Consider the following 15,601-nt stretch of genomic DNA (forward strand, 5'->3'; position numbering starts at 1 on the left):
TTCAGACTCAAAAGTTCTCTCCTCAAGTCAAGTGCTGTATGTCTTCTGAACAGCTAATGAACCATTTGACAAAATGAATTACAATGCACTTTATTGGGGAAGAGGAGTCAGACAGGGGGAACATGAATGGCGGGATGGTGAGCAAATGCATTCATTTATATTCAGTGTACATTATGTAAAAGTTGAAGGACATAACCGGAGGATAGGGATTTGATGTAGAAAAACCAAAGAGAACCACAGAAGGGGTAACACTGACTAAGACACATTGTACTGTACTGATAATCTGATGCATGGAATTGAAACCTCTTGTATGACTATTTAAAAATAAATAAATAGCCAAGTCTTTATGGGATAAAAGAGTGAAAAAAGAGAGAGAGCAAGTGAAGCTCTATGGACCCGGTAAAATATTATAAAGAGAAGTTAATTCCCTCTCTGTAGAGAGAGAATCTGAGAATAAGTTCTCCACATAGTGTATGCATATATATATATATTTCTTACATTTTCATACATGGGCCTATTATACATGGTCCAATATTATATTAATCTAAGTAATTTTAAATATACATTCATCCATACAAATTATAAATAATGACAGATCTATAATGAAAATAATACCAGCAAAAATAATAAACATTTGTTCTGTAATATCTGTATGATGGGCAGTATGTTTATCATTTTGTTTACAATACCTCATGTAAGGTTAACAAGCACTCAGTGATATAGTTTCCATTACTTTATTAATTTTATTAATGAAAAGCAGAGGTACTGAGAAATTAAGCAACTTGCCTGGAGTCAAAAGGAACAAATCAGAGAAGCCAATTCCCAGTATGACTTAAAATGAGGCATTAGTTTCTTAACCACACTGTTAACCAGGATTTTAATGGCAGGTGGGATTGCTAGGGGAATAGGCTTTTCTATGAAAGCAAAGGAGGAATGTTATAGAGAATATCTTACACTCACAAATTAATGAATTTGCTGGACTGGTGATTGAAATTCCATCCTGCGGTAATGAAGGGAGGCATGAGAAAGCTTTAGAGTATGGGAGCCACACTTTTGTAAGGATATTCTTAATCCTTTTGAATTGCGGGGTTTGTTTATTCCCAAACATAAAGTCAGTTTACAGTCAACACTTCTTTAAAAGCCAGCAATTACAGGAAGCACACAAGTACAGGAACCTGTTTAGAAGCTGAGGTGTGAGGCCTTATGTTTTGAAAACACTGGCGTAGCATTGGTTTTGTTTGCATTAGGAGCAATTTCTTTTGATAAGCATTAGACTTTTACTCTGCAAACTATGGGTTAGTAACTCAGAGGAATAATAGAAGGGAAGGATTATGTCTAGAAAAGATTGTGTTGCCGTTTTAATTTCTCCCTTGCTTGTGTTGGGTGATGGGATTTTTGGCCTATACAGCTATGGCATTTAAGAAAAATGTACTATTCCCATTCCCCTATGAATAGTATTTTCCTTGCTTGCAGACAGCAATGTAGATCCAATGTGTAGTGCTTCCTTAGCTCTTTCCTTCTTTTCCATTTTATTTCCCAAGTCCTCTGTGGAACATAAACAGTCCTTTTTCTTTTCCCTCAAGCTTTATGGTTTTTTACAAGTCAACTTTGCAGGACTGGGAAACAGATAAACAGTTTTGCCTGAGTTAAATATGATTTTTATACATTTTTAAAAGACTATGAGCAGCAATTAAATAATGTTCAAGAGCCAAAGTAATTTTCCTCTTCATAATGAGAATGAAGTATGTTAAAGAATGTATGTCTGCCGGGGCCAGCCGGCAGCAAACCAGGGTTCGCGGATTGGGATTCCTGAAATAGGGGCAAGGACTAGGAAAAAATAGAAGAGAGACAAACAGATGGAGTTCGGGAGGACTACAGCCCAAGTCAGCAGTCCAAGAAGACTGTGAGCTCCAGACTGCCGCCTAAGAGACTCTCTCGTTTATTTTAAGTTCCGACCTTAAATACTCTTCTTAAAACTAGGGAGTTGCCAGAGGCTACATTCATACAAAATAGTAAACAAATCACATATAGGATAAATGAGAAAGGATTAACATTGCTTAAAGTCATCATGATAAGAACTGATTGACATTGCTTAAAGTCATCATGATAAGAACTGATTGACATTGCTTAAAGTCATCATGATAAGAGTTACTTCCTTGTGTATACAGTTGTGTAGGTCCAAGGTCAGGTCCAAGGTCATTGACCCCACAGTCGGTCCCCAACATATGTCCACTTAATCGATGTTTCTTTTTGATTTAAAATCATATTCGAATGGAAGCTACCCTGGTTTATTAATGCTACATGTGGAATTTATTGTGGTGGTGATGATGATGATGATGATGTCGGTTTTAGGGCTCGAACTCAGGACCTGGGTGCTGTCTCTGAGCTCTTTTGTTCAAGGCTAGAGTGCTATCACCTTGAGCCACAAATCCACTTGTGGTTTTCTGGTGGTCAACTGAAGAGTCTCAAAGATTCTTCAGGCCCATCTTGCTTTGAACTGCCATCCTCAGATCTCAGCCTCCTGAGTGGCTAGGATTACAGGAGTGACAGCACCCAAAATAGTTTTTTATGTATACATGTTTGTCTTCATTCTTTTCTGATCTTTTCTTTGAGTATCATCTATAATCTTGTCAGTAATGAATTTAAGAGAAAAGGGAAATTTCATAATACTATATTTGAGTATATTTCCTGCTTTGTACCTTAGTGGTATATTTGTTTTGGATGCCAAACTGTTGCATTTAGAGTAGATTATCTAACATTTTTTCATCTCATATTGAAAATTTTCTCAATGCAATGAAGGATTAAGATAATATGTGTTTCCTTCTCCTTTTTAGATGGAAAGGTTGAAGTGACAAAAGAAGGTGTAAAGCTGTGCACTATGGGACCTGGCAAGGTGTTTGGAGAACTGGCGATCCTTTACAACTGTACACGGACAGCAACCGTCAAGAGTAAGACAGTTTACATATTTTTCAAATAATTTGTATGTGTTCCTTTTTTAAAACCTATGGTGTATTGATTTAAATGTCTATTAGTTTTAAAGTTTATAAATTCATTCATTCATATTCCAAATTTTACCTTGAAATACAGTGTTTTATTTTAGTCAAAGGTGGCTTACAATGAGTTCCACATATTGTACATTTATTTTTGACTTAAAACTTTACAATTTCTTTAACTGGAATTTAGAATTCTCAATTCAAATTAAACAAGAATTCTTATAATTAGAATTTTCTAAGATAACATTTATACATTGGAATTAACTGGGAGAAAAGTCTTCACTTTTTTCCTGGATTTAAAGACTGGAGATTATATGTGAGAATTTTTTTTTTACATTCTCTAAAACAGAATCTCACTTATTGTTTGAGTGGTTTAGGAAACGTCAGAAGGAAATTGTCCCTTGTCTTATTCAATCATTCCGGAGTAAGATATATACTGAATTCTAAGTTGTATCTGAGTATATTTTTGTCTTCAGCTGCTCATCAAGCTGAATATTGTAGCATCTTTCCTTACTACTGATTGAGCTTATTTTAAGTCAGGCATTACAGCAGCTTTTTCCCTCATTTTACATGCATGTGTATATATAATTTCTCTAGCAACTTTTGTTGCTTAGTAGACACAGCTGCAACCAAGGGAATTTTTCTAATTGTCTTTCCTGAGCAGGGTACAATAATTACATAACAAAAGGCTGAATCTCCTGGCCAATAGTGGAAAGTTCATGACATTTTTAGACAGATGTGTATTTCATATCAGAAAAGTCTTTCTGACATTCCTATGCTTTCAATCACCAATTACTTGTATTAGAGTTTGTTTCACAAAGTTAATAATATACACATGTCATCTAGTTCCTGTCTAGTTGTAGTAAATTCCCAGTCATCTTAAACAGCAAAGTCTGTTGACAAACTTACAAATTATTACATCAGTTTGCTTCATCTGGATCTCACTAACTAGTTTATAAGTTTGGCTCTCAAAAGTACAATATATGACTGTCATCCTGACATTTTATCATGGCTGGTAAGGAATTGGAAGATACATGGTTATCTAGGGACCTGGACATAGAGTCATTATGTGTTATTACTGAGTCACTATTTTATCACAGGAATCACTGTGATATCCGTCACCCTGGAGTTGGAGAGGATGGAGTTTAATCTCAGAAAAGAAAGGACACTTTAATGGATAGGCTCTTCCATGTTTTAATTTTGTGTGACTATTTAATTATATGATTCAAAGAAATCATGAGGTCTAGTGAACCTTAACAGAAATTGCCACAACTTTAACTCACTTATAAAGTGCCTTCACTGGAAGAAAAAAGAAAAGAAAAGAAAAGAAAGGAGTAATCATGTTTTCATTAAGTGAAATACATTATACTATTATGCTTCATTTTCAGGAGAGATGCATTCTTCTTATAGAGAAAAGAGCCAGAATCACACATTTTGATTAAAATGGCCTTTCTCACAACAGTGAATATTTTTGTTTTAAAATATTTCAAGTTTTGAACATAATTCAGCCATGTATACTGTATATTGAATTAAATTTAAACTACAGAATTTCAAAAGACCAATATTTGGTAATGTTGAATTCTTATTAAGGGAATATTCAAACTACAGAAGTGAATTTAAGTGATTTCAAAGCCGAGATTTTTTAAAACTAAGATGACTTCTTTGCTTCACAAATATCAATTTCAGTGTTGAGGTTCTATATAATAGTGGACATCTAATAAAGTAGGCACTATGCATAAGATTCAGTAAGAAGAAGCTGCTGTTGGATGAAAATTAAAATCATAACTATTTGGAAAAAGGAACAACCTTCATCAAAGGAAATGAGTGATAGACGATATTCTTTAACAGACTCTGAAAGTTAGAGTGTGCTTGAGCATTTGCATGAGCATTTTTTCCTTAGGCCCTTTCTTTTTGGCTTTTTTGTTTTTTTGCCAGTCTGGGTGCTTGAACTCAGGGCCTGAGAACTGTCCTTGGGCTTTCTCAAGGCTAGAACTCTATCACTTGAGCCACAGCACCACTTCTGGCTTTTTCTATGTATGTGGTACTGAGGAATCCAACCTGGGTCTTTGTGCATGCTAGGCAAGCACTTGACCACTAGGCTAAACTCCTAGCCCCCATGGTCCCTTCTTAAGATATAGAAGTTATATGGAACCTAGGATCATGGTATTTAGTTAAACTTTGCATTTATATATAATTGCAGTGACAAACTATTATTAGTACTATTGTTATTATTATTATTATTATTATTATTATTATGTTAGTCATGTGGCTTGAATACAAGGCCTGGCCACTCTTTCTGAGCTATTTTGCTCAAATCTAGTGCTCTACTACTTTGAGCCACAGCTACACTTCTGGTTTTCTGATGGGGCATTGGAGATAAGAGACTCACAGACTTCCCTGCCTGAGCTAGCCTTGCCCTAAAATATTCATATCTCAGCCTTCTGAGCAGTTACTGGTATGAGCTACCAGCACCTGGCTTGTGCGGAGTTTTGAGACAATAAGGAAGAGTATTGGTGAAGTATGGAAGAGTATTTGTGATGAGCTGTTTGAATGTGGCATCAAAATGATAGGTATGAATAATGATCATTTATTGTTCATGGCTATTTATCTTAGCTCCTCTACTATCCAGGGTATTTATATCCAGTTTTCTTTACACTGAAATTAGACCTTCAGACTGAGTACTTTGTAATTCTGATTAGATTCAGTTGTGGTGATTAAATTCAATTGTGGATGATACTTGTATAAAATGACTGCAGACTACTACCCCAAACATATCATATTTAAAGGCATCTCTAAACTTATTTGAGTTTATGGGTCCAATAATTTTTCTGTATTCAAGATTATATCAACTTGTCTACTTCTTAAACTGCCATTTTCCCAGAAAGCACTGGGTGGATCTTTCAGAATGGGTCTAACCACACAGGTTTAGTTTAACCATGTCCTTTCTATTCATACTTTCCAGGACTTGTGATCCCTTTTCCTTCATATAACTTCTTTCTTTTAAGATTGAAAATACCCAGGATCCATTCTTCTCTTTCTCCTAGATTAGACTATAAACTCTCTTATCATTTTAATGTATCTATTATTTTAACACAGTAACTATATCTTAGGTAGCATTCAAAAGTTATTTTTTCAATGTACATGGATTATACCTTTTGGAGGAGTATATTCTGAAATTACATCAGGCCATGAATAAAATAATTTCAGCAACTTTCTTCCTTGATTGTGAATTGGATCATAATATTGTGATTTTTAATAGAAGATGAGAAACAATTTTCTTATCTGAGTCCTAGATTGATATGTGCTATAAAATATTGATAAAATTATTCATAGTGATTCAGTTGAAATAAGGACCTTGGCAGTTTAAAGCAAGGTCTTTGCATCTAAGGAGAAAAAAAATCCATTGCTATTATTTTGAGAATAAACAAATATACAACATTAGCTATTATTATGGCCCTAGAAGGAAGGTCTGCTAACACTAGGGAGAATAATTTTTAAAAATCAAAATCACAGTGATTTGGAAAGAAAAACCCAAGGGATGACATGGATGATCAATATTCATGGTTTGTTCCTGACTTACAAAGCAATTTGTAAGATTTGTTTCCTCTGAGGAATGAATGTAAAAATACATAAAATTAACGTTATATGAGAAACAAAAATCCAACAACTCTCTGCAGGTTATCCATTGTTTGAATCCTCTCAAGTCTTCTTTATTGTCTGTGATATGAAGAGGAGGGGGACACATAGACTGTATCTGAGGTGGCATGGAGATACAAAAATAAGATTTTATAATTGATTTTCTCACCACCCAATAATCTCTCCGATGTTGATGCTTCTCACATTGTGTTAAAAAGTATTTGGCCTTCTATGGAGACAAGCATTTTGCTATACACTTTCAAACCACACCTACCACGGGCAGGAATTTATCGTATGTTCCTTGAAGGGCCAGTTCCATACTTGGAAGGAAATCATCATGTTTATCTCAAGTGACAGTCCTGGCTCTGCTTACACTTTTAAGACCCTGACAGGGAAGCATTACTAATTTGCACTCACCTGGCTTTCTACAGTAGCAGAAATGTTGTTAACTACTGGAAACCTCACAAATGGAAAAGAAAAGGCATTTAGATTCCCTTGATAGAGACTCAGTGAATCCTGTATGTGAACTTACAGAAAGGACCTTATACTATTCGGTTTAGCCAGCTTTCCTACATAGATACATGTATCTATATACATATACCTGGCAAGCAGGTATATGCAGAAAGTGGGCTGCCCCACAATATGTCCCTAAAGGCCCCTTCCCATTGTTCAGATTGGCTGAGCTCAAAGTTCTGCTCCTTTTGCATTGAGTTACTAGCTCATCATGTCTCCCCCCCAGCTTTGATAATAAATACAACACTGAAATTGTCTCATTCAGTGTCACTTCAGTAATATCCCAAAATAAAAAGATTACTTACTAGTTAAACATCTAGATGTCAGATCAGGTTGCTAAACATAGAAGTTACCTACTATGTTCATTTGGGGATCTGGAAGATATTCTAGGAAGTTACTTGGGCAAAATAAGTGAGTAATCATTTCAACCTGGCGTGATTATAACAAGCGTTTAAAAATTCCTATGTTCTGGGGCTGGGAGTTTGGCCTAGTGATAGAGTGCTTGCCTAGCATGCATGAGACCTAGGTTCGATTCTTCGGTACCACATACATAGAATAAAGCTGGAAGTGATGCTCAAGTGGTAGAGTTCTAGCCTTGAGAAAAGTCCAAGGACAGTGCTCAGGCCCTGGGTTCAAGCCCCATAATTGGCAAAAAAAAATTAAAAAATAATAAAAATAACAATAAATCCTCAGTACTAATATGCTTTACTACTAATATATCAGAGTCTATTCTGATATATTCACAACAAATACCAAATTGATGGCTTTAATAAGATCTGATAAAAATACATTTTTACCTTAGTTGAAATACTTCCAAGTTTTATGTTTAAACTTGCCTAGAACATTACTAAAGGGCTAGTTGACTAATTCACATTTTAAAGTGTCACACACATTTTAAGAGCAAAGCTTAAAGGTCTAGATTTGTCGTGTTCTTGTGTCTGAAATAAATTTGAATCTAGTGAAATTGCTTGGGAATTTTTCTTGCAGTTTTGTTTTAATCATTGCATTATTCATCCTGAGTCAGAAAAATCTGACAATTTTCTTTTTAAGCAATGAAAAAAGATGAACGAGGAAAAACTTAGATACTGGACTCATTTATTTTTTATTTTGCTCCAATAACTCCATGTGCTATAAATATAACATCTGTCTACTAATGATGTATACACCATGCAAAATAACAATACTTTTACTGGCAGTGGAACAAAAGTCATGAATGTCAGATTTAATTACTAATGAAAGAGAACCATAACTATGAATCTTGAGAATGTCTTAAGTTGATTAAATCAAAACGCAAACAGGTACTCTTCAGAAATACCAATATGGAGCTTTACAAACACCATGTGGAAATGAAGCAACACTGTCTGTACAAGCAATTGCTGTGTGCAATTACCTAGGACTTCAATAAGCACGGGGACCATATACGGACTGTCATGCTCTCCCGCACAGAAAGAGGTGACTGTGTTAACAATACTCACTTCTGCTCGGGGAGGTAATTTTTTTTTTAAGGCATACTTAGTCTTTGCTCAATCTAAGTCATGCTTTCTGCCAAGAAACATGAAGGAAAGGAGATAAAAACACCCAATAAAAGTAGATTGATGAACACCAGAAATATCTTGGTTATAGAAGGAATAGATTAGTGACATTCCAAAATTTTATCATCCCAGACATTGAAGAAATGAAGTTTATTATATGAGGACCTTGAAGAAGTAGATACACTTGTTTAGTGCGCTCATAAGATAATGTTCTCAGTAAAAATTTCATTCTATTTATCTCTTTAAGAATGCTGTGAAATTAGTCACATAAATCCAATTACATAATTCCTGGGAAATAGATTTCTTTAATAAAGGAATCAACTTATTAGACACTAGTGATGGCACAATAACAGACTAACATGAATGCATTAGTTCATAATGACAGTGCTTATATCTCATTTCTTTATTGTTTAAGCAAATTAAAAGTGAATTTTAGAGATGATACGACCAAATGAGTAAATTATATTTTTTTCTTTTATAGGTTAATAAAGAAAGCTTTTATTTGTTTCTATTTAACAGAAACTGTTATAAACAGAATTTATCTGGTTTGTATTTAACGATTTCCAAAGAAAAGATTTTGATCCAATTTTTATATTGAGTAGATAAGGTAGGGAGTTACTTACTCTTTTATTTTTAGTTGATGGGGTTATGTACAGAGGACAGTTACATTCATTAGGTAGTGAGTATATTATTTCTTGAACATTGTTACACCTTCCCATGTTTTTCTTCCACTTTCCCTTCCTCCCTCCCCTTCCCCCTCATCTTGTTTTTCCCTTACCTTCCCTTTTTAAGCTAAACAAATAACAGGTACCTGGTATATTGGATATACATTTAACAGTAATTCTTTAGAATTCCCTCTCAAGCCAGGAAAGACAACCAACTTAACTCTTTCTTAAAGTTAGATAAGTTACACCTCCTTCCCTATTTTTAATTACTCATTGAGTAACTGGAATATTTATCCTAGAGAGAAAAGTCAGGATTTAACTGTTGCTGTGCTATTTTTGAAGGATGTGGGTAATTAAATAGTGAATTTAAGTAGGCAAGAAAGGCTGATGTTTTAGATTTTTTTTTAATCCTGAACGAAGACTAGATTTTCCCTTATAGATCTGTAATCTGAGAAACTATCACACAATGGGAAGCTTGATTCTGGTTTTGGTAGGGTGAATTTTCATTTGTTTAATGTTTTGCAAGAGGAAATTTCAGTATTCCCTCACCTGATGTGAGGGAGAAAATGCCTTACCATAGATCAATACTGTATTATATTTAATTATTTTTATGCGATTTTCCTGTTGCATGGTTGTGATAAATTGTTTTGATGGAAGCAATAAATAATGGAAACAGAGACCATTTGAGGGATATGAATGACACAGTAGGCTTGGAATTGGGGATTGCAGTTAAATATCCCCTGCTTTACATTGCTGAAGTCGCTAAGTCCTAGAGCAGACAAGCAGCTAGACCCACTTCACATGGCTAAATGTGGGGAAACCCTGAGTGGGACATGGGTTTGCTCTGGGCTGTTGCCACAGCTTTTACATTTATTTTGGAGTCATTTGTTTTGATCTTTAGCCAGAGTGTTTCTGTACAAACCACTTCTGTGTGCATGAATCTACGTTCACCAAAACTTACATGCTTGTTATGATTTTGAAAGACTTTTAAATCTGAACACATGGGCCATGGAAAGAGCATCTGTTACCGAAGGATGAATCAAGTAACATAATGATGTTGGGGTCAGAAGCATACAGCCTTAGGGCTGTATAATGAGCAATTAGAAGTAGGAGCTGAGTTTGTTTTGATATGTACTTGCAATCATGTTGAGTGGGGAATGAGATGAACCTTTGTGGTTTGACATTCAAGGCATTGCTAAATAGCTACAGATTTTGTTGGTAACATGTATTAGTTCATATCTTTCTTTAAAGTAGGAATTACTTTTTCAAAAAACTTACATAGCAACACTTCATGAGTAAAGAATAGGGAGAGCAATTATTTCTTCGTTATATAACAAAGTAAAAGGAAGTTTGGAGTCATGACAAATGCGTTTGTTTGCCTTCTCTCCTTGAATCTTCTGAGATTAACAAAAAGATGTCATCTACTTCCATTATTGATGAATCTGAGAGATTCACTCTTAAGAAAAGCCTTTGTTAGGACAAGGGCTGGCGGCCCATGCCTGAAATCCTAGCTACTGAGGAGTCTGAGATCTGAGGATCTTGATTCAGAGCCATCCACCCCCCTTTACTGTCCCCTCGGGCCCACAAAGTCCCTGAGATTCTTATCTCCAATTAACCAATAGAAAACCAGAAGTAGCACCGTGGCTCAAGTGAGAGAATGATATAGCCTTGAGCTGAAGAACTCAGGGACAGTGCTCATGCCCAGAGTTTAAGTCCCATGACTGACAAAATAAAATAAAATAAAATAAAAGCAAAAAAAAAAAAAAACCAAATGAATAAATAAAAAAAAGCTTTTGTTGACTGGATAAGTTCCTACCTTCAGTGATACCTAGTATGTATGGGGTGCAAATGTTCATATATATTTTATAAAAAGAGTTAATATAGCCTCCCCTATACTTTAAATAACCTTTAGAGTACTTGTAGCCCTTAGTACAATGTAAATGCCATATAAATAATTGTTATTCTGTATTATGTAGTTAATAACAACAACAAATAATACAGTAATTGCTTAGTGCAGGTGCCTTTTCAATATTTTCCAGCGGTGGTTGACTAAATTTGCAGATGTATAACTTATAGACACATAGGCCTAACTCTAATCATAATGTATAATTTACAACCTGTCATCTCATGCACTGTAATCCTCAAAATATTTCAATCTACTAGATGAAAGAGATAGCTCTTGATTTTGCAGGTGAGATAGAATGCAAGCCAAGCTCATGTAGTCCTTAGTGTATTGGATTTTAGTGCCCATTTTTGGGCTTAACTCTCCCTTAGCTTCTATGTTCAAGGCTAGTGCTGGGCCACTTCAGCCATAGCTCCATTTCTGGGTTTTTGATCATTCATTGGAGGTAAGATTCTCAGAGCCTTTCCTGCCTGTGCCCACTTCAAAATACAATACCCTGGTCTCACTTCCTGAGTAGCTAGGATTACAGGCATGAGCCACCAGCTTCTTGTATGGAGCATTTTATGAATAGATTCATTGTATGCGCCCTCTCTCTCTCTCTCTCTCTCTCTCTCTCTCTCTCTCTCTCTCTCTCTCTCTCTCTCTCTCTCTCTCTCTCTCTCTCTCTCTCTCATATACATATGTATATGTGTGTAGATAGATAGATAGATAGATATTCATTGGGGTAGTTGTGTGTTAAGTCCTTGATATAAGATTTGTTCCCTCCAGGTTTGTTGACTCCATACAAGGCCCTAACCATATCTAATACCTAGACTTAAAATGTGAACTCCTGATCAAAGCCCCTCAGTTGTGTATATATATATATATATATATATACACAATATACCAGGTAACAAAGTCAGAAACAGTAACAATATGAAACTAACCAAAGGGCAACAAAAGATAGGAGAAACAACATAGTATAATAAGAACAACAATCACACAAGATAAAGCTCATTGCAGCACTATTTACCATACCAAAGATATATAACCAGCCCAGATGCCCCTCAGTAGATGATTGGATAAAAAATATGGGGGTATTTATATACAATGGAATTCTATGCTGCTATTAGAAAGAATGACAGTGCCCCATTTGTAAGGAAATGGAAAGACTTGAAAAAATCATATTAAGTGAAGTAAGAAAGATCCAGAGGAACATAGGCTCAATGGTTTCCCTCATTTGTAATAATTAGTACACATCTATGACTCTCCTAGGATTACAGTAGCTCAAAACCTAGGTACATAAGGTAATATAGCATGAGACTAAATGAAACGATCTCTACAATATGGAAACAAGAGCTTTATTTTGTGTGACTGTTGTTGTCAAGTGTTGTGTGATTATTGTAGTATTAGCAGGATTTGTAGAATTTGTTTCTTCCTCCCCTCCCTGTTCCCTTTACTGTGTAATGTCAGTGTTTATATGAATATGAATTTCATTTTCTTTTCCAGAATTAAGATATTAATTGAAAAAAATTAAGCAACAAAAATCTGTAGCTTTGGGCCGGGAGTGTGGCCTAGTGGTAGCATGCTCACCTAACATGCAGGAAGCCCTGGGTTAGCTTCCCCAGAACCAAATATACAGAAAAATCCGGAAGTAGAGCTGTGGCTCAGGTCGCAGAGTGCTAGCTTTGAGCAAAGAGTGTCCAAGTACAGTGCCCAGGCCTTGAGTTCAAGACCCAGGACTGGAAAAAAAATCTGTAGCCTTCCTGTATTCTAAAAGTAAGAGGGTTAAGCCTAAAATCAGGAAATCTTGATTGTACTCCTACACCAAGAAAAAAGAAAAAGAAAGAAAGAAAGAAAGAAAGAAAGAAAGAAAGAAAGAAAGAAAGAAAGAGAAAAGAGAAAGAAGGAGAAAAGAGAAAGAAAGGAAAGCAAAAACAAGAACAGCCAAATCTCTGGGAGAACAAGAGCATTCTCCAGGACCTTGGATAGTGACCCATGGGGTTTTTGTTGCTGTTGTTGCTTTGTTTTTTTGTTTTTGTTTTTTGTTTTTTTTCTCCATTTTCATTTCTCTTCCTCTTCCTAGATTAAATGCTTCCATGGTGTTTCCGAGTTAAAGTCAAGTAAAATAGTCTGAAAAAATGACTTGTGTCATTGAATTCTGTGTGGCGTTGAGTAAATAATGGTAACTATTTTTGTCAACTATCCAATAGTCTGTGACTCTTGGCCATGGATACTATCAGTCATTAACCTTCACAATAGTCTCACACAGCAGGAACCAGAGATGGCACTGCATAGGTGAGGCAATTGATTTTAAGAAGCTTAACTACTTTCTTGATAATATTGTCCTTAGGAATTTCTACATATGTTCCTATCCTGGATGGTCCCCAGTGAGACAGTATGATACAGCACTATGATTTCTGTTGAAAGATGAAGATCAGACTTTAGGACCATACGGTCATTCAGCAAGAATATCCTAGACTTTTGGCAACTTCTGAGGAATTGAAAAACACCTTGAAGGATATCCTAGGTAGGAAAAGAGAGGCCCTGGTCCTGCAAATTAGGTATTTTATATTCTAGTTTGTAGAGAAAGGATGAGTAAAAAAGGGAGGTAGTCTTAACAAAAAAGAGACGAGAGAGAGGCAGAGAGAAGGAGGGAGGGAGGGAGGGAGGGAGGGAGGGAGGAAGGGAGGGAGACAGAGAGAGAGAGAGAGAGAGAGAGAGAGAGAGAGAGAGAGAGAGAGAGAGAGAGAGAGAGAGAGAGAGAGAGAATAGATATGCTTCTAGAAAAATTGGCCTCTGACAAAATAGATCTGCAGAGTAGTGTAGAGTATAGGATCTGGAAGAACATTGCACAGGTCTTATCCTTTGTCAGTTACTAGCTGTGCATCCTTAGGAAAATAATGCCGTGTATCTGGATGTCACAAATGACAGAAAATAATCAAATGCAGCAGTGTTGCCTTTCTTACCTGACAATTAACCTTTAGATCACAAAATAATGTTTTTATAACACATATGCATGTTAAGGTTTTAAATTTTTAGTCACATTTATTACTTCACTTCTGAGATAAAAGACTCAGGATGCTTTAGATTTTATTTCTTTCCTCAGAACATTTCAAAAGGTAAGATTATACTGTTCTGCTTGCTAATAATTATTATGTTCAGGCTTGAATATAAATCATTTTTTTACACTAGTTATGTGCTTCTGTTCTTCTTAAGATAGCTGGGTTTTGTTTTTATTTTCTTCTTATGCTTTGACAATATTAATGTGCCTGTCCCACTCTGTGTTTTCTAATTTTTTTCTCTTCACTTTTGTGAACAAAATAGGCTTTCTTTTAGATATTCGATGTGCATATTCTCTTTTGTCCATGCATCTTGATACCTTGAGCCAAACTGCTAATACTTTGTATTCATGCTTCGTGGGTGCTATGAATTGGAAGCTCTTTTGCATGCCCTATGTTAACAGGGCTGATTAAATTAGAATAGCAAGTAGCTTTGAGAGAAATGGCATCTTTCTGAAGATAAGTTCAACAGTCATATTTATTTACAGGTTGACTTGACAATCCTTTAGAGACTTTGAATTTTGATTTAACCCAACTTTTATGTCCACATCTTGGCATTCTATTTAGAGCTTGGATGTTGTACTCAGTTGAGTCACTAGTACCTTAAAATTTATGGAATAATTATACTAGAATAATTGCTTCATTTTTGGAAAAAAAATGAAAATTAAATGCTAGAAAGTTTGAGCTATTTAGAGTCATGATGTAACTGTCTCAGAGCATTAGTTAAGACATTAATATAAGATACAGACATAGGAAGACTAACATATATGTCATCCAGTGAAACTCATACACAGCACAATTAATCTCCCTTTGAAGGAAAGCCAGTTTGATGAAAAGGGATGTTATGGAGCAAACTAAAAAGAAGGAAATTTGAATCTTTAAATATCATACAGCTGTTTTACTACTCGAGAGTCTTGGCTGAAATAGAATAGTTTAAGATACTAAATTCCAAGAAACTCATTCATGACATAATATCAACCTATTTTTATTCCTCTTGGGAAGATTGAGAATAGCTTTGGAATACACTCATATATAAAGTCATGTGGTGTTAAGCATCATCTACAGCAGTATATGACATTCACAGCATGTGTCTGAGGCGTATAGAGATGTCATCGCTGCTAACATTTAGGTTTGTGTATGAGCACTTCATTTTGTTTGTATAGTAATGGAATCACCTGCCACATTTTCAAACTGCACACTTGTCTTTAACTGATACATGACTTTACTTTTATAAACCTCACTTTTTTGTTATTGTTAATGTGTCCTGCTTGGTACTTTAAATGATTCCTCAAAGTCAGTATATGTGATTAAATTATTC

The 15,601-nt window shown here is 35.4% G+C and overlaps 1 protein-coding gene across 2 annotated transcripts in view; it reads left to right on the plus strand.

Moving 5' to 3' along the window:
• The window catches only part of Prkg1 (protein kinase cGMP-dependent 1), a 973,708-nt gene that overhangs the window by 392,912 nt on the left and 565,195 nt on the right, over positions 1–15,601 (plus strand). For both annotated transcript variants that reach the window (XM_090346356.1, XM_090346355.1), the window contains exon 3: positions 2,835–2,948. In XM_090346356.1, coding sequence (XP_090202482.1) covers positions 2,835–2,948 — 114 coding nt within the window. The remainder of the gene's footprint in view (positions 1–2,834; positions 2,949–15,601) is intronic.

This window comes from Megascapheus bottae, chromosome 15 (assembly GCF_031878675.1).
Source record: "Megascapheus bottae isolate mThoBot1 chromosome 15, mThoBot2.hap1, whole genome shotgun sequence".
Taxonomy (NCBI): domain Eukaryota; kingdom Metazoa; phylum Chordata; class Mammalia; order Rodentia; family Geomyidae; genus Megascapheus; species Megascapheus bottae.